The sequence below is a fragment of the Ceratotherium simum genome, chromosome 15, assembly GCF_057802395.1.
Source record: "Ceratotherium simum simum isolate JZ-2026a chromosome 15, ASM5780239v1, whole genome shotgun sequence".
Lineage (NCBI taxonomy): Eukaryota > Metazoa > Chordata > Mammalia > Perissodactyla > Rhinocerotidae > Ceratotherium > Ceratotherium simum.
Genome location: NC_141914.1, coordinates 2,780,597 through 2,801,699, shown reverse-complemented (window position 1 = coordinate 2,801,699; position 21,103 = coordinate 2,780,597). Strand labels below are relative to the sequence as shown.

Sequence of the window (21,103 nt, the reverse complement as noted above, 5' to 3'; positions counted from 1 at the left end):
TGTACCAAAAACTGATAGACTAGATTACAATAGCTTTATAATAAATTTCCTTTTATTAAACTGATTTCATCATATGGCTCGTTAAGTTTAAATCAAAAACAAAAACATACATAATAAATAAAACCTCATAAGATAGAGGGAAAATTAAGTTTTGAGTTTCTTTAATTAAAAAGAAAAATAAAAGAAAGAATTTGTTGATATGGGTATAGCTTAATGTACTGACAAAAATGAAACTTCATTTTTAATTACTAATTTTAAACTAACTGAAAAATTATAGATATCATTCCTAAGTTACTGAAGGCAGTGACTTCTGAATTCTTCATGGGCAGATGCTTACATCATAAAACATCTTGAGAGTTGAGCATGGAGAGTCATTCTTCTCAGCCATCTCAGTAAATATAAAAACTGTATTTACTTTTAACCTAATAGTCATGTTCCTACCCTTTTATTGAATGCCTATTGTATGGCAGGTCCTCAACACATATCATCTCTAATCCTTACATTAATCCTGCAAGATAGTGATTATTATTATGAATTCATTGTACAGATGAGCAAGCCAAATTTCTGAGAGATTACTAAATTGCTGAAGGTCACCGAGTGAATTAGTAGCAGAGCTGTGACTCAAGCCTGGGTCTGTCTGGCTTCAGTCTGCGTTTTCTTTATTTATATCATAATGTCCAGGGAGAATGGATAAAGCCCATCTTTCATTACATCATTTGATTTAGAAAGCTATGAAATTCTTGAGTAAAAGGTACAAAGGTCTCGCCAGAATCTGTTGTTGATCCTATTTTCAGTCTATTGGTTGGGCAAAGGAGTCTCCAAGAATAGAAAAGAAAATTAATCTCACCTCCACCATAAATACTTTAAGTTGATGGACAAGAACAAAATTTACATCTGATAAAATCGTGTCATCTAAATATAGAGGAAATGGGCCATAAACACACGATTCTGCCGGTAAAAAGTGAATTGTGAAACAACTTCTGGAATACTGCCTACATTTCTCATTGTCATGTTGCAAGAAAACATAATATAGCTGTAGGAGAGGAACTAAAAGAATAAAGGGGATGAGAGAGTTTCTTTAAGACAACTAAAAGATAACAGATCCTGGAGTAGACAGAAGCTGGCTGGGGGAGAGGCACACAGAGTCAGCATTTTGCCTTGCATGTCATCATGTGTAACCATGACCTAAACGGGGCCGGTGGGGGGGCCGTGAGAGGCAATAATGGAGCCACATATTAGGCTGAACACATCGCTGGTTTGACACTCACTTTTTATATCCTTTGTGTGGTCCTTCTGACTTTCTTTTACTTGCAGATGATTGCTGAGAAACCAACAGTTAAAATTTCCTGACTATTCTATGAAGAGAAAAAATACGGTGACACTAATCTAAGAGAAGAGCAGGCTAATAGTGGAGGCAATAATGAGTTTTGTATAGATAAAGGGACAGAATATAAGTGACGGGGAGATGCTGTGCATTTCCATTGAGACTAGGGAAAGAGGGAAGGTCAGGGATAAGAAGGTGCCCTATGGGCTTAGAGACACAAGAAGGATTTTTTTCAATGGAACAATGTTTCAAATTGATAGATTCTCTGCTAGGCAAGTTTTTCTGATAATGGTTTCAGTTCAGCACCACCCTGAAAAAAGGGTAGCCTTTCAATGACCTTTCCCAGTCCATGATTAAAATGCAGTTTACCAGTTTTCTCATTATCTCTCAAGATATATGTAAAATAATGACTCTACCCTAATCTGACTTTGCTCTTTTAGCCTGAGAATTTCTGTTCTACAGTCCTCTGGCCACAGTGTTTCATTTTATGATGCAAAAAAGTCAAAGGAGATACATGATCTTGATAGTCTCCTATGCAAGAGAGCTGCTCACTTCATTTAAATGGAAATGTGCATTTTCATGGAAATTCAGGCCAGTACTGATGAACAAAGATAAGCTGCCACTATTAAACAGAATAGTGATATAAAAAAAAAAACAGTGTCCTAGAATACTCACTTAAAAAACAGTAAAATTTACAGTGAAAAATAGGGAATGTTAAGAATATATATACAGCCTAGATATTGGATATATTAAATTTTCTAAGGATTTGTCACGCAATATTTGGATAGTTATAAAGTTGAAAATCCCCGGACAAAGGTTATGGAAGATAGGTTGAATATGTATGTCTTTGATAAGCATAGTGACATAGGAAAAAACAAATTAGCACAGTGTCTTTTTACAAGTAAATATTAGCCATCTAATAAACATTTTTCAGTGAACGTGTTGAAAAACCTCCTGGGTTAGGCGTGATATCATTTTCTATGTTCTTTTCTTAAAATTTTAATGTGGCTATTTTTGGATTCATTTTTTAATAGCACATTTGAGAAATATTTAATGATTACATATTGTGTCTCCCAACTAGAAACCTGGAAAGCACTCTTAACTATTTCTTCACCAAAAAACATGCAGGTCTGTGGATTTTTCCTCAGCAATGAATCGAGAATTTAAGTACCCCTCTTTATTGTGACTCAACGCCTTAATCAGACCTGACAGCGATGGAGGCCTCACAGCTGGCCTCTCTCTTCCACCGCCCTCACTCCACCCCTCCTCTGTCCAGCATCCACACCACCGAGTCATTTAACTCACACTTCTCCAGCACACAGCTGGTGAGGAAACGGAGTCTGAGAAGAAACAATCAAATAGGTGGGGAAAAGGCAAAGGATATGAGACAACCTAAGGAAAGTATTTGCAGTAACAAGTTGGGCAAGTAACCAGTTGTGCAACGATGCCATAGATACTACATAACTCTCTTCATTCTTTAGTTTGACTGAAAAATGCTTTCTCCACACTGCTGCTGTGGGATATGTCCACACATTCATTAGTTTTTTTCACATGCAAATAGACTTTTAGGGACCTGACCTAATGGAGCTAATAACTCAGCAGTACTGGCCAGGGCACAAAGCTGAAAGTTATATTACAATAGCTTTGTCTCATACAGCATTTTTATTTTTGTGATTTTCCTGAAAATAGACAGTAAAAGCACACTCAGTATATCATTTGAAAGTTGAAAGTTAAAGATGAATACATATAAAAATGAGACACTGACGTACAGATTGACTACATGATTTAGATATTCTGTCTTTGCCAAATGAGAGGAATCCCATTACAACTTACTAGAATTTAGACAAAGCAAGGGGAATATAATATTAAAATAGTCTCCTTAATACCTATGGTTTACTTTGGCAGTATCTGTTATATTTTTTTTAGGACAAAATTTACATTTTGGTTAAAGAAACCCCCAAAACTAAAGAAAAATTGAAGTTCTTTATTTACACTTCAGATACTTGATTTTATTTCTCAACATTATGATTTCAGACATTGGCATTTAATTTATGCACAAAAGGCTAGGACAGAAAATGCTTCTGCCGTATCTACATGAGTACTGAACTCTGCAGTATCAGAGGACGCCTCACTGTTTTTCGGGGCCAGAGGAAGAATGTCAAATACAGTGGCAATGGAATTATTCAACTTCCACTCTTCTCTATTCCTCTGGTGTCTTAACAAAACGAACCCCCAGATTAAATGGATATAATGCCACCACTCTTTCAATGATGCCTTAATGCTGTTGACGTGCTTTATGCTCAGCAGAAGAGGACACAGAACCTGGTTTCATTCCAGGTTCTTACTCTTTCTGATAAAACAGCCTCTTTGCCCATGAGCATTAGGATTAAGTGTTCAGGGCCCTTGTGTTAGCTTTCAGAGGGACACCTGGCCTGGCGGGAGTGGAGACGATCCACTGTGCGTAGGGAATGAAGTGCTGGGTGGAAGGGCTGTCTCCAGATGTCGCTGGAATTCTTGAGGTAGTGCCAGTTCTCCGTGTACCTGGGAGAGAGAGTCAGCTTCATGGGCGGTGGTGGCGGCGGCACACAGAACCTTGAGGTTAGAGGGCCCTGCATCTGTTTAACGCTCTGTTGTCACTGTCTTGAAATTCTTAATAACATTTTAACGAGGGACTCTACACTTCTATTTTGCACTGGTCCCTGCAAATTATGTAGCTGGTCCTTCTGGTGAAGAAAGGCTTTGAAAGGGACAAAGGAGAATCAGGTACTTTCTTTGGCCTCAACAAAGACAGGCTACCTGGCTGGAATGGTCATGCTTTGCCTTGTTGTCTTCTCTCCAAAGGATTACACAGTATCCAGCATCTAGAGGCCAACACCCCTTCAGACTCCAGGCTCCCTTCTCTGTTTAGTAAACCATCCCTCTCCCCTTTTCAGCTGCATGCATGGCTGCCGGGTCAGAGATTATATTTCCAAACTCTCTCGCATTTAAGTGTGTCCAAGTGATTGTATTTGGACCATTGAGACGTGAATAGACATGTTTGTAATTTCCAGGTTAATTTTGGCTTAAAGACAAAGCCAAAGAGACTGAACTTTTTCCTTCTTCTCAGAGGCTGGGCAGGTGTGCCGGGGACCCAGCTTTGACCATCCAGAGCAGGATGACACGCTAGGGGAAGGCAGAGCACAGAGGCAAAGGACCTCAGGTCCTTTCAAGGCCTCCTGAATGAGAGGTCCTCTGCCAGCATGGACTGCTCACCTGGGGTCAAGGATGTGAAAGAGGAGCAGATGCTCTGTGGTCTCCTTGTTACGTTGGCTTAGCCTCTGCCCTAAGTAAAGCAGAACAAATTCTTGGGGGCTGATTCACAACAAATTTGTATTTACCCAGAATAGTTGAATAATATGGTGGTCTGCGTGTTTAAACATTCTACATAGGGAAAATTACTAATTTGCATTAAAATGATATAAAGTCATATGGAACCTAATTTATCCTCAATGATTCTCAGAACACTTCTGGGTCTTGCAGAGCCTCAAGGTCACCAATATGAATACTAATAGTATATATCTAGAGATTCTGGGGCTTGAGTAAATCTACACTAATCAATGACAAACTCCTGAAGGTGCATTTTCAAAATAATTTCCGGAATCACTCTGGTTTCATTATAATTTATCTTCATAATGAAAGAAGACTACGGGATGTTAAAAATAACTTTTGTGAATTTTTATCACTGGAAACTGAATATGGGTGATTATTTAATGCTTTTAAAGAAAATAACATAACATATATATGATAATTTTACTTCTCATCTCTTAAAATTTTTCAATGACGAAAACTAAGATTTAAAATATTATGTTGATAAACCAGTTACAAAACCATTAAGGAATCATATCTTCAAAAGTGTAGACTTTCTGTTTACCTGCCCCGATGACTCTCTCAATGCGAATTCTTGAGGGATCAATCTCCTTTGCAAATTCATGGACTGCAAGGGACGGGTCTTCATACGTATCTGGATCTATGTAAGTTTTAATTCCTGGGAAGCGTACTATAACAAAATAAAAGACTGAATTAGTTGGAGAATATTTTAATAATCCCACATCTTGTGAATATTTAAAACGAGGAGTGGACACACTGAAGTAGTCCTTCCTGTTAATTACCTTAATTCAATTTTCTCTTCTCTTTTCGTCCCACTCCCCCTTCCCTGCTCCATTAAAGTTTTGAATACTTGGAATCAAAATTTTATTACCTAGCTGTTGATGTAAAATGTAATGGTGGTTTCACAGAAAGTGAGCTGACAGGTTCCAGAAAACATATTTTTATTATATTTCTGTAAAAAGTTCAATCAGCTCACTTAGCCACTACCACTCAACATTCCACGTCTGATCTAGCTTCAGGGCATGGTCAGGACACAGAGAGGGCATGGTCAGGGTGTGGCCAGGGCGTGGTCAGCAGACAGTGAGGGTGTGGTCAGGGCATGGTCAGAGTGTGGTCAGGACACAGTGAGGGTATGGTCAGGGTGTGGTCAGGGCGTGGTCAGGACACAATGAGGGCGTGGTTGGGGCATGGTCGGGGTGTGGTCAGAAGACAGTGAGGGTGTGGTCAGCGTGTGATCAGGGCGTGGCGAGGGCATGGGAGAAATGAGCAGAAGACACCCCCCTCCAGCCGTAGAATAAACCCCTAGAGTCTTTCCTGGACCCTTCGAACTTTAAGGCATTAGGTTTTCCCCAATTTACGTCCCAGTCCTGTGGTCTCTCCCTTTCCAGAAACTCTGGCTGTAAAGGACAAACCCCACACAGTGACAGGGAGGACAACTACAGATCATAGCCATTTCCTGTGTTCCTGTAGCCTCTTTCACGGCCAGACTGCACTTGTTCCTGGAGAGCACACACTGTCTATCCTGGAGGGAAGGGTGGGCATCAAAGGCCCAAGTCTGTCATTAGCTGTGTAACTGCTACTCTTTCTTGGTTGGGGGTGGAGTGCTCACAGCCCTCAGGCAGTTAGAATGATGAATAGGAATAGCTGAAAAACGTGAATGTGTGGTTGCCTATTCATCTGCCACTTCTTCAGTATCTGAAGAAGTCACGGACTGCTGTGGACGTGCTCTGTTTTGCTCGTTGCCACGTTAGATGGCTACCTCCTGGAGGACAGGAGATCATTTCTTATGCATCTTGGTATTTTTCCAAACACCTTAGGTATGGTTTTATAGGTAATAAGCACACAGCAAACCTTTATTGAATATGAATTTGCAGGAATTAAAAGATCAATGCAAATTTGTGGCAATATGGATGATATTCAGTTTGTTGCTTCTTAGATTTTGAAAGCCATTTAACATACCGAGGTAAGCGTTGGCCAGCTCTCCTTAGAAACATGCTCTTGCAAGAAAATCTCAAAAGTGAACAAACAAGAGGTAGTAAAGTCAGTTTAGAGGAGGAGCTGAAATGCCCATTTTTAGCAGTAATCGCTCCGTGAGTACTCTGTCTGCTGCCCACTTTTATTACTGTTTGCCTACTGTGTTCTAGGATGGGACACATGCCCATGAGAAGATCAGTGCTTCTCAAAATAGTGCTGGTAAAGCCTATTTCTAGGTAAACTTAGACCTGACAATGATTCGGAAATGCTATGCTTTTCTTGACTTCCTTAAGTTTAGACTGGAGGAAAGGAGAACAGACAATCTGTATCTTACTGCACATGGTCACGTTGACAACATCGCTTTAGGCACAGATAACAGGTATCATTCATTAACTCATATATGGTCTTAATTCAACCACTCAATTATTTAAGGTGATATGTATTTCTACAGAAGAAATTGATTAGTTAATATCACTTTCTTTCCTTGTAAATACATATAGATAGTATAGGAAAAACAACTCAGCCTTAGTTCCAGTTTTGAACACCTGGTTCCTTATTTAACTTATCCCTGCCTTCTTCAACACTGGTTTGTTACCTGCTTCTACTTCCTTGGCTGCCTTGGGTTATTTTCATTGCTTCTAGCTGGGCTCATCTGGTTTAGTTTATGCTAAAGTGCTAGCTGGAAAACAGATAATAAATAACTCAGGAGCATCTTTTTCCTCTGCTTTTCAGTACTAAATGCCCTGCAGTGAATCTTAAGGTTGCCTAGCATAAGTCATCTGTCCAGGTGTCTGGATCCAGGTTTCTGCATCTGTTTACGGCTTTTCCAGGTCATCCCATCCTGCCATCGGCTGTCTCAGCTGTCCTTCCTCTGCCAGTGCAGCGAGCCTCAAACTTATTGTGTAGAAGAACAACCTGGGAGAGCTTAAAAATGCTTATGTCCTGGCCCTGCTCTGACCTTCTGAGTCAGAACTCTGGTGAGCAAGGGCGCAACATTCTGATGCAGATGGTCCTTGGACCACTCTTGGAGACATCATGTGAGCCTTAGAAATAGCCCTGGCCCTCCTTCTAGTTTATAATCTCACTTAAATTCTTTCCCTCCGCTGGAGGGTGATGTAGATTGAAAAGTCCCTTATTCCTTTTCTCAATTTGAAGTAGAAGATGAGTTTAAGTAGTTAAACCACTTCCCTCACATATTATCTCTCTGCTGCGGTTAATTCGGGAACATCCCTTTCTTGTTAATTCGGCGTCTCAGGACAGAGAAACTGTCTCAACAAAGTAGTTTGCCATTTGGAGGTGGAGGTGGAGGTGGGTGTTGGGGAGGAGAGGGTGGCAATTATCAAATCAACTATAGTGGTAATTATAGCTTGCTTGGGAAGAGATTCTTCAAATGAACATAACCTTGTAGTCAGGGATTTCATACATATTCTAAGAGTTAAAGAGCTGATTTTCTTTTCCAGTGTTAATGAATTGTAAATTGATTTGTTATATGTTTAAATGACAGTCCCCACAAGAAGGAATAAGGATTCCTTAATATTTCTATGGCTAATGCTCCACTGAATAAAACCAACTCATGTGTGGAGCCATTGTGAGAGGTAAATAACAAGATATGATCAGTCATCTTGTATTTTTAGCATATTCAGTCTGTCATGTTTTCTAGCAAGCAGAATTAGGAAAAAGGTAATATCATTTAATGAGAAGCAGGTGCAATTTCCACCTACAAACCTGGAAACCAAATGAAAAGTCTTAATGCTGAAAGGTTGGAAGTGAATTTTTTTTGGCTTTCTCAACTCAGTGGACACAAGTTTAAAAGGAACTCTTGAAGTCCTGGAACAGTATAAAATAATGGAAGGGAGGGGCTGGCCCTGTGGCGTAGCAGTTAGGTTCACAGCTCCGCTTCGGTGGCCCAGGGTTCTCAGGTTCGGATCCAGGGCACGGACCGACACACTGCTTGTCAAGCTGTGCTGTGGCGGCATCCCATATAAAGTAGAGGAAGATGGGCATGATGTTAGCCCAGGGCCAATCTTCCTCAGCAAAAAGAGGAGGATTGGCATCGGATGTTAGCTCAGGGCTGATCTTCCTCACAAAAAAATCAAAAAATCAAAAACTCAAAAAAATAGTGGAAGGGAGTCACTGTACTACTTACGATGCCCATCCTGTAAGTGGTTTCTTCTCTTCTCCTCTGACTTCATTTTGGCCTTTATGTACCATTGGCATCTTTTAAGAAGGAAAACAGAATCTTACTTTAAGAATTATGTTGGATAAGAACGAAAATCAATTAAAACACATAGACCTATGGGCAAAGTTCTTATCATAAAGACCACTTTTAAAAACACATTTATAACATGTGAAAATACTCCATACAAGGGTTTTTGTATAATCAAAATTAGCCCCAGATAACAATAAAATACTCTCAAGTGGATTGTTTGATCCAAATGATAGCAATCGGAGAAAATATTTTATAATCAGCAATAATCATCATGTCCTTCCTTCTATGACTTCTATTAGCTAGAATTGGTGAAAAGCATTAAAAGCCAAAAATGAAAAACATTTTTGAGTTAGAGTCTCAGAAATTTAGACAACTGTCAGTTTCAGTGCTAAACAGCATGATTTTTTTTCAATATCAGAAATTTGGTAGAGGCATGTTCTGTCCTCTTCTTGGGATAACTGTGTTCCAAAGAACAGAGGCAGGTGCTTATCGCCCATGACTTCTTCAACATGAATAAATTCATCCACATCCATATGATTTGACAGCCCATCAAATTGCTAATTACAAATAGTTAAATAGAATATGTCTGTGGTACTCAATCCAATCTTCCAACGTGAATTTTGCCTCAAATCCTATGGCCAATTGCGTATTTATTCAGAAATGTTTTACAGTTTTCATAGAATAATTTCCAATGAATGCTCCCCTACCAAAATGCTGAAGGAATATTTCAAAATGAATGGTTTTTTATCTTATATAATTGAAATTGTTTTCTCCAGTGTGTAGAATGTTAAAGCAGTTTCTGATGTCATATAAATTGGCAAACATGGAAATTGAAAGCTGAAAATAATTTAGTATAAATTTTTCTTCACCATTAAATTCTCTTTTTAAGTGATATTCAAATTCTGCTTCAGGAATCCCAAGTAAAGACAACATTTGAGCCCATCTCTCAAGTTTATTAGGCCAAACTTATTTAGCCTGCAATGACTGTAATGTCTTCATTTAAGTTTGTCATATTTATGTGTTAAGGCAATATTTTCTATTTTAAAGAAATGCTTTTCCACATGTATATGTACTCTATATTGCTCCATTTTTCTCTATATTGAATCACTAAAATAAAATATCATTTAAATCAATTTCCATTATGAAGTTACAGGCATTTTTTAAAATTGGAGATAAATATGACTGCTATTTAAAGAAAATCATACCTAAGAAAGTACCACAAACTCTTTCAAGGGAACTTTCAAATAAGAAAATAAGAACCTTTCTGAATCAAATTAACCATCCTATCTAATGATCAAGGTCTAGTTCACAGGATATCATTTGTGACTTTGGAGTTAAGATCAGCTTATAGGAGCTCATCGTACTTGAATAACTGAATAACCATCTGGGCTCCAAACTGATTGTCTTTAAATTTCGTGCAACTCTATGATAGAGTGTTATGCAGACATCAGTGCCCCAGATGCACAACGCATGGGCAGCACTTACGTGAGAAATGGCAATGAATATATAGTAGAGTTTATTCTTTTGCTTAATATTTTTCTAAAAAGCATTGCTAACCATGTTGCAACCCATGAAGTGTTGGCATTTTGACTTTTTTTAACCTAACCAAATTGTCATTGTGACTTAACATGCACCCAATACTTTTACTCCCTTCTTTCCTTCCTTTTTCTAGACTTGTACCTTTAACCCTCCACTGAGATTTTCTTTTTCTCCCTTTCCTAGCCATCATCGTCTTCCAATCCTTTGTCTTGCAAGATAGTACTAATAGGGTTAGAAGAACTTCAACCTTTTTTTTTTTTTTTTTTAGCAAACTTAGACCTCCCCCAGGTACAGAGTTTTGTTTGTTTGTTTTTTATAACTAGTTGTCCCTGCTAGTGATCAAGGTTTATGTAGGTCATGTTTGGTATTCGTAGGCCACAGCATTGAATACTTTGTTGTCAACTTATTGGTTAGTTGGGTTAGAGTCTCCAGAATTTGTTTTCTGTCCACTATAAAAGATGGTTGTCTCAAAGCTGTGAGGATGGCAAAGAACTGTCAGAGGTTAGCTCGAGGCGTAAAGGGAGAGAGAGAGGAGAGTGCCAGCAACCTTAGCTGATGGTGGTGCCACAGTATGCCCAAACACACACTTTTTATTAGGATGAATTTATCATTATTTCCTGCATTCTTTAATATCTGTTTTTTTTCTTATTACTGTAGCTAGCATTCTTCTATTAGCTAATCAGCCTCCCAAACAGCAGACTCTGAGACACTCTATTAATTACAAGGGTAATACTATGTCTGTTTACATATGTGGAAATTCTAAGTAAACATAGCAGTAAATGTGCTCCTTCTACAGTTAATTTCATGAAGAAGTCACCATTTCAACTTGACCATACTAGGATATCCACGGGTTTCTTTGATCCTTAGTAAGTTCTGTAAAATTTGTTACAATTAAATCTGATACATGCTTAACAGGTAGCCGTTACATTTTGTTAGGGACCGGCACTTGATACGTGCCTTCCAATGACTTGTCACTTTATTGATCTATACATTTAGTCTGCTGTCAAAATTGTAAATAATTTTTCATATATGCATGTCCTCTGTCATTTTGTAATGAATTTTAATAAAATATTGGTATGTAAATAGAGTTTTAAAATAAATAAAACAAAGGGTGTTATAGGTCACTGAACTACTGCCTCTGAAGGTAGCTGTTTGTTATCTCCGCTCATTATTGAATATCAGGGTTACCAGTAGGGATGCTGTACTTACGGGAGTCAGCATGGAGGTGCCTTGTTTGGCTGGCATTCTCACTGCAGTTTTAAATCAATACACTGGTATTTTGCTGCAAGTATGTGTTTCAGATTATCAAGAAAACTCTCATGGTATTCTTTTGTGCCCCTACTGATAATCTAGGAGGAATATTTTTTCCCCTTGCAGGAATAAAAAATACGATCTGAAGATATTCATGATTTCCGACAAAAGTCTAGGCCAAATATCAAGGGTTAAATAAGAAATAACACTTATTCTTTTAAATAATTTCATACATACTATCCTCATTCACATCTCTCTATATAGTCAGTACCTGGCTCATGGTAACAATCCAATATATTAAAAATCAGTAAATTGCTTTAATGCATTGTCATACCAAACCTGCATAAATACAGAAGTCTAAGGTTTGATGGAGCACTTGGTGGAGCATTTGGACCAGCTGCTCAGGATTCAGGTCTAGGTCTCTTGCTGTGTTAAATTTATTGCTCCTCTAAATTTTCATCCATATTACTCTAAAGTAGAGAAATACTGGATTTATAAAACCAATTAAGAGAATTCTAATATAGATGCTTTCAAAATTTAATGAATAAAAATAACACATTTCTATAACACTAACTTTATAAAGAACTTTAATATAAATTGTTAAGTCTCTCTATTGAATTATTTTTTTCCCAAGAAAAATCCCTTTCGTGGTGTGATTTGATTGTAGTAAAGGGAAAACTCAACAGTAACTTATTCAGTAGGAATTTATCATACATCGCTTTCCAAGTGTTTTGATCCAGTCTTTGGTCGCCTCATAGTCAGCCATACTCCGTGGCCCAGAGAAGTAGCCACGGAGGTTCTGCTGCCATACGAGGTTCACTGTCAGAGCAGAACCTGCCTGGTCCTTTCTCTCTCAGGTGTGCTGTGTTACACGTAAAAGTATTTGAATACAGAGTGTATAAAAGAACGGCTGTTCACAAATCTTGGCAATAATCGGGCACACTTCAGTTACCTCCCGGTGATCAGGAAGAACAAAGTCAGAATGACGAGGAGCGTGAATCCCCCCACAGCCGCGGTGGCTATCACGAGAATCTGCCCCTGCTCTGCCGCCATGTCAGAAGCTGAAACAGACACAATGTGAAAATTTCCCTGGGTGATATTCACAACCAAACTTATTTTACAACTTAGTATCTGATTGAAAATATGGTAATGGATACCAAAAGAACACACTGTACATGCCCTCTATTTGGCACATTGGATGCAAACCCAAAATAAGAAGAGTTGAGGTCATAATGCACAGCATATAACCCTTTCTTGTTTGCTACAAAAATACCAATAAACTAGATGGATTCTTAGTAACCCATGCTTTAAGATTAAGCATGTATTGCAAAATTAAGTCAGCAGATGAACTAAAGGATTTTGTTAATCTAACTGCTAATTTATTTCCTTAAACACTTAGCCCCTCAGACCAGGCTTTACACACACTTTTGGTGTCTGTTTTCACAAAGTGGAAAGACTATTGTATAATTTCTTTTAAGAATGACTTTCTTCATATTTCATAAAGCTTAATTCACACATTAAAATTATAAATTCCCATCTCCACAGCACAAGGGTATACATACTAGGTGCTTACATGGCTGAGTGGCAGTAATTAAAAAATGATAGTTAAAAGCTTCCTTTTTTGAAGAAAAGACTAGATAACATATAGTAACAATATATTACTTCTCTCGTTGATAAACTGTTTTTTAAAACCACATTGGCTGCATGTTTCACTAACCTTTTAGGAATCTTTAAAAATACATTAGTTCAATTAATTCATTAGCATTTCTCATTCTCTATATTACTGAAGTTTTAATCAGATATAATTTTTATCAATGGGATACAAGCAATTGCTTAATACAGAGGTAAAGAAACTGAAGAGAGGTTCAACAACTGCTCAAGCTCATACAGACTATCACCAAAATCCAGGCTTCTAGATTTTTATTTTTCCGTCCTATGCTATAACTCACAGTGAATAATCATCAATATTATAAAATATTAAATCAATCAGTCCCTTAATATCCCTTAAATTGAGTAAAGCTTGAGTTTTATTTTGATTACTATAAAAATAATATGTATTAATCTAATCAGTTGTAAGCAGCAAACTGAATCTAAGAAAGAATATACTGAAAAGCAAATCACTTAATTCTCTACCACAATAATTTATTAAACTTGAGAACTTTAAGGCTTCCACAGAAGTAGATCTTTTTCTGGGAATCAAGTATGCAGTATACTATGTGCAAATTTATATCCTGAGTAATAACTTCCTCATAAAAATGACATATCTACTGGAGAATATCTGAACCCAAAATGCTGTTGTTGACTCAGAAAGAGACCAGTCACAGCAGTAAAGAGGCTTTTTAAGAAATCTAAATGTAAATAAAAACAAAAAGTTATTTATGTTCAGTTTTCACTGAGAAATTTATTAAACTTTGGAGGTAGATTTTAGTCACTATGATTTAATCAAGATATTTTCAGGCCATCTATTTCAATGCTGAGGTTTAGCTCATAATCTGTGCAGAGACAAGTTAAGATATTGGATAAGAGACATCTTATCCAATAAATCTTGTACCGAAGATTTTTTATTAGGTCTTCACCAAATTTCCTAATCTTCAAAATAGCACTGATATCATGGGAATTAATGTGTGCTCTAAAATGTCACATTTTCTCATTGAAAATTATTGAATAACAAATTGTAAGGAAGAGATGTTATAGAAAACATTTGCCTTTTGAAGATAAAGAAGATAGCATTTACAAAGAAAACACTGTTTACTTAGCCACTGCTGTATTTGTAAAATATATCATATAGTTTAAGAGTTTTAAAACTGGAGCATATATTTTCACAGTAGCCAGGTTGCAAATAATTTATCAAGACTATGTATTCAAATTCAGATGGAGGAGAAGATTATGAAGTTGGGTGTCTTCTGAAAATCAGATTACCTTGTTACAGAAAATTGTGTTGTTTGACTTAAATAATTGCTTAGTAAATTGCCAGTTTAACTAATATATCTTTTTCACACTATGATTACATATTTATGAATTTTGCTTCAATTAAAATCTTAATTGGATAACAAAATATTAAGTTGTGACACCTTGAAAAATGCACATTCCTGTGTAATTGTTTCTTAAACCTCTGTACTAGGAATCCTAAACGGTCCTCTGTGGAGGATAATAAATATAAATATATAAGGCATTTGAAAATAAGAGTGTATAATGTGATGCACTATTATATTGGGAGTAAAATGCTGTGAGTGATGGGACTAGGATGATTATGAAAACATTATGAACCCCCTCCTTATTATCATCATCATCAGTCACTATTTATTTAATAGTAAACTATCCTCCAGCACTGCTTAGTGCTTCAAATTCATCACCAAGTTTATCAGCACCATAGTATCAATAGGTAGGTACTATTATTGTTCCTAGCTTAAGCGGTTGCACTACTTGCCTTAAGGTCCCACCTCGTGTACACAGGAGAGCTGGCAGTCCAGCCTGATGTGTCAGGCTCCAGGCCCACACCACTGCCAGTATTCTCCGCCACCATTTTCACTAACAGAACAACTGGCTAGACCCAGTTCTTTTGTGCATCCTGGAACAATCACAGCCTTGCCCGACTTTGGTTTCATGTCTGAGAATGCTGAAACAAACATCCTTATCACAACCTTTCAGAGCAACTTTACTATGATATTGTGTTATCCATAAAGGCTACAACCAAATATTGGGAAGCACAAGATTTGCCATGTGGAAATAGGAGGAACGCTCAGGACCTGTGCTGCAGCCCTTGGTCCTGACAGGGATAACTCCTGCCTTCTTATCACATTCCTGTTGGTCATTCACAGAGCTAAACTCTAAACCCGTAACTCTGTCAACAAGACTCTCTACAAATGGCTCTAGCGTATGTCTCCAGATTCATCTGTTACCATTCTCTAACCATGCTGAATTTCTTCAGTTCCTTCAATGCACCAAACTCTCTCTCATGGTCAATTCCTATTCAATCCTCCTACATGAACATCACATCATTCGGGAAGCTTTTTCCTGGTTTTCTAGATTTGGTTAGGTCCCCAGACATACGTTCCCCTAGACACTTGTACTACTACTACCTATAAACTTCTATCATGTTTTATTGAAGTTACTTCTTTGGTAATCCGTCTTTTGATTAGACTGCAAATTCCATGAGGGCAGGGACTTTATTCACTATAGTATCTGTAATGAGTTAAATGATGACATCCTCTCCACCCTCTCCCCTCACCCACAAAACAAAAAAAGGAATTTGTAGGTGTAATTAAGTTAGGATCTCATTCATCCTGGATTAACCAGGTGGGCCCAAATCCAATGACGAGTGTCTTTTTAAGAGACAGAAGGAGAGAAGACAAAGAGCAGAAGGCCGTGTGAAGACAGAGGCAGAGACTGGAGTGATGTAGCCACAAGGAACGCCTGGAGCCATCAGAAGCTGGAAGGGGCAAGGAAGGATTCTGTCCTACAGCCTTAAGAGAGAGTGTGCTTCTGGCCTCCACAACTGTGAGAGAACAAATTTTTGTTGTTTTAAGCCACCAAGTGTACAGTAATTCATTCTAGTAGCCCTAGGAGACTAATACAGTAGTAGCTCCATAAATACCTGTTTGACTGAATGGCCTGAATGATTGTGTGCATCAGATGATTCCGGTAAGACAAGGTCAGATTAACCTAGGGGTAGTCTACATCCTCACCTCTACTAGATATGTGAAGAAGACTTACCCTGAAGGTCACTGTACTATATTTGTAAAGTAAATCTACCCAACTCCATTTTAATCGGAAGAATCCAATTATTCTGTATTCTGTATTTAACCAAGTTGAGTAGATTAAGCTTAGAAATGTGAATCTGAGGTTAAGAACTTATTAGTTCATTCAACAAATGTTTATTGAGCACGTATTACATGGCTGGCATGAGACAGACACCGGGGACACAGTGGTGAATGGCAAGGACAGTTCCTGTCCTCTTGGGGTGGGGAAGTGCAGTGGGGAAGATGGACGTTGAGCAAACAATTACAAGAGGAGGAGTTGTTACAAGTGGAGGAACTATTACAAACGGGAAACTGCAGGGTGTCTGGAGGAGAAGACACAGTCCCTGGCAGAGTCAGCAGAGTGGGGGTTTGGAAATATGTTAGAGGGAGGAGGAGGAGGAGGAGGAGTTGTTCCTTGATTGGAGGCCTCAAAGACCTGATTAATTTAAACAGATACTTAAACAAATAAACCATAGAATCATCTACCAAATGGATTCCATGAAAACACAGAATAGCTATAAATTCCTCTGTTGTGAAAATTTGTTTATAGGACTATTTATTCACTTTTTCAATCCTGAGAAAAAGCTTATTTCCAGTTAGTTTTGTAGGAGAAAATGTATATACATATCTAATTTACTCACCTAATTAACACCACAGAGAGCAAACCTGTCCTTAAAAAGAAACAATGAAATCCATGGTAAGAAATGAAATTTACTTGTGACCAGCTGATTGGAAATGTTCCTTTGCTTAATGGAATGAGGTTATGGTCTCAGGCAAAGATAAGTATATTAAAATGATGTATTTCATTCTGTGGTTTGGAAAGAAACATACTTCCTTAAGAGGAAGCAATTATCCAAAAAGAGGTGCAAAATTGATACTGAGGAAGGACTTAGCACCTAGCCAATGCTTGGTATAAGTCAGGGTGACATTATTAAGTGAGGTTTGCTTTAGTTGTTTCTATTTAAAGAGAAAAAAGTGAAGTTCTTTACTTGGAATCCAAATACTTTAAAAAATAGATTGCAAAAAAATAGATTTCATGTTTTTAGGAAAGTATGAGAGAAAAGCAATTTGGCTATTTTTAACCAAAGAATTTCCTTTATGGAGGCTTATGATTTTGTCTCTCTGTAATCAAGATTATTCTAGTTTATATTTACATTTCAAAGTAAAATCTGTTATTTGTATTCTGTGTCATTTTATGTGGAATAACTTTTTAAAGTTAACTATTTTCTGCTATGATCATCGTTTTGAAGTTATTGAAGAGACCACTTACATGATTTTTTTGGGGGAATAAAATATTTCTCAAAATGCTGCCCAGTGAACTAAATGGTGGTATACATTTGTTTCATATTCACGTTTTATTTATAACTCCAAACTCTGGATGAAGTGTCAAAACTTCAAATGATATCTCATCATTTCACCAAACTGATTTTTTAAAGCACAGCAGAAATCTCAACACTGTAATGGACTGACAGTACCCAGTAAATTAATCTGGAGGTTTATTGACAACCAATACAGGAAATCCTTGGTATTTTTTTTTCCCCCAGGAAAAAAAAAATTCCCCTCCCAGGTCCTACATTACAGTCAGGGTTGGTTTGACCTTGTGGAATAAGGCACATCTATAAAGACACAGCAGTGCCTAATGGAGACTAATCAAGCTGTAAAATCTGCACACTGCACGGCCATGTAGACACGAGAGGGTGCTGAGGAGATGCTGTCCCAGATGAACACCATCTCGCGATTTTGTCGATGATGTTGTTCTTCTGGCCTCCTGGATTTCGAAGGCGAGGTCAGGTTTGATTCATCTTTCCCCACAACTCAGGTCCCGAGTCAAACCTTTATCACGCCTTAGATTATCTTGTCTCTACTACCACAGCCTCATTTCTGGTGTCGGCCTCCCACGATTAGGCTAATTTTACAGTTTTCTATTGGGTTGCCTTTCCACAGCGTCTCTTCCCAATCCATCCCACATTACGTGGCCAGATAACTACTCTTCAAAATAATGATTAAACATATTCAGAGTCTCCCCCATTGCCTGGAGGGTAAACTCTGCCCCTCTCAGTCGGTACACCATTTCCAGAGGATCCAGGCCTGACCCTCTGAGTCAGCCCTCACACCATGCTCTCCTTTGCCTTCCAGGTGACTGTCAATCTTGTCATTCCCACATTTTAAGTATTTCTTAGATTCCTCCCCACTCTCCTATCCCGACAGCTATTTTCTTAGTTCAGATACTCATCTTATCAACATGTATTTGAATTCAGTGAGATGGCAACCTCAATTATGTGGAATGCAGTGGAGCAACGGCTAAGAGGAATGAGAAAAGAGCCTCGAGGAGACAGCTACACATGTTCATGTGCTACAGAACGCATGGTTTACTCTATAGAACAGCTTCAACTCTTTGCATTCTTACCTCAGACCTGTTTATTTATTTCCACATTCACAAAACAGTATGTATAGCAGAAGTAAATTAAGTCAGTCAAGGCCAAGGGTGAGATATATAAAGGGAGGAGTTGAATGGAAGTGCACACTGCTGGGCTGCCTGACAGAAGAACTGGGGAAACTGAAAACCTGACATAAGCTTCCAAAATGCACACTACTAGGAGCCAGGAATTTAGGATCAAATGGCCCTATGAAATTTAAGGAGCACTGAAGGACCCACTGTGTTGTAACTCAAAACACGGCCATGATCGTCCAACATAAATTAAAAAATGCTGCGATATGTCCAAGATATTTTACTTAAAAGGGCAGGAGTTTGTAGATGCACGATTAGAAAATTTTTCTCTCCGAAATATTTAAAAATTATAACAATAATACTTTTAAGAAAAAACCTCTGTCTGAAAACTTCAACTATCAAAAATGATGCATTTTCTGAGGATTTCAGTTTTTTGGCATATTTCAACTATGCTATAAGCTTCCTGAGGGCAGAAGTAATATCTTCCAACTTTCTCTATCACACAGGACTAGCACAGTGCATTCTACAGCATAGGGATTAATAACTGCATATTTCCATGAAGAAGAGAGAGAACACATTCTAGATATAAAGATTAAATGCCTCCGGCTAAAGAAGAGTTTTCATGTATGAGTATTTGGTAATGTTAACGCTTAAAAATGCTCTAGTTACATAAATGATCCCTTACACATCTGCATTTTGGTATTTCAGAGATAAATTAATAGAAAACAGTGTGAGTTAAATTTTTGTATTCAAAAATCTGCTGAGGCTTTGAATGAAGCAGATATTTAGAGGAAGAAGTATTGGCATGGTATTGTGTTAACATGTTTCTTTCACATTCATTCAATATTTCATGCCTTCTACTAACATGAAAAATACCTCTAAGATTGGCAAAAAATGAGAGAAAGACAAGAGACTCTCTGTTCCACTCAAGTAAGCTGGTCCCTGCATTCTCAGCTGATGGAAACACACCTCATGGATCACTTCTGCTGAAGTGAAAACCCTTAGCTGGGATTATACTTTTTCAGAAAGTGATTTCACAGCTGTGCTCTCCTCTGCTGCTCCGCCACTTCTCCAGAAGCAGCGCGGTTCAGCACATCAACCTGTGGCGACACCGGGACACAGGAGATTTCAAGATTCACTCTTCTTGATGACCTTAATTTACTCGTCAGATAAAAATGTCAAACGACACAGGAATAATTGGAAAATGTGAGTTTGGTACAACTTGATGGAGAGGCAGAAGCAGAGACAGGTAGTGCAGTATGATAAAACATTGTCTTTTTTTTTTTCCTTGAAGAGATTTTTGGGTGTGTTAGTATATGGTCAAGATGCCTTGCTACACGAAGGCTTCATGTGACAAATACCAAAGAACAAAGAAAAGAGAGTGAGTCATTGAAACACCTGGAACTATTGTTAACATTCTAAATGTCAGAGATTTAATTTGTAATTGTCTATATTTCATATTGTTACTGGCAGTTGAGATAGGTCTTGGATAATATTTTTTGCAGTTGAAATACTTATGTTTTCATACATATGTATTTCATCCTTTTCTTTTTTCAAGATCTAGTGTAGAATAGAATTTCCTTACAAACTTCACAAATCCCCTGGATCACTGATCTAGAACCAATAGTGTTCAATTTCAACTACTAGTCAACATGTACCATTAATATTAATAGTGAGTATTTCCATATTGGTAGGTGTATATACGCACTTGAGGTTATAGCTTCTTAATATAACAATTAGTGTGGTTTGAGGTAAGTAGCTTTATAATTAAATGTATAGCCATTAGAGATCACAAATTTCATAGGCTTATAAACTCAAAGATGTATTCAGAATCCATTTTTCATAGAAAAAACAAATAAAATAATCCTGATAAAAAACATACATTGATTATTCAGAAAAAGTTCTAGAAAATTTCTTGAGGAAATTCTCATTCATCGATTCATTACAGTAGTCCCCCCTTATCTGCAAAGGATTCGTTCTTAGACCCCCAGTGGATGCCTGAAATCAAGGATAGTACTGAATCCTATATATACTATGTTTTTTCCTATACATACATATTTGAGTTGTGACAGCAAAACTAGCACAAATTTCTTTTTCCTTCTTCAAAATTTCACGGATAGAAGATCTGCTCTTACTGTAGATCTTAGCAACCTCAGCATACGATTTTTTTTCTTTCTCCATTAAGTCGAGAACTTTCACCTTTTCATGTAAAGGAAACCCTTTACAGCTCCTCTTTGGCGTATCCGAATTGC

General features: G+C 37.7%; 1 protein-coding gene across 1 annotated transcript in view; it reads right to left on the bottom strand.

The window, feature by feature from the left end:
• Window positions 1–21,103, bottom strand: part of EPHA6 (EPH receptor A6) — a 788,910-nt gene that overhangs the window by 207,474 nt on the left and 560,333 nt on the right. Inside the window, 3 exon segments of the mRNA XM_087439470.1 lie at window positions 5,235–5,360; window positions 8,811–8,881; window positions 12,616–12,724. Of these exon segments, the coding sequence (XP_087295596.1) occupies window positions 5,235–5,360; window positions 8,811–8,881; window positions 12,616–12,724 (306 nt within the window).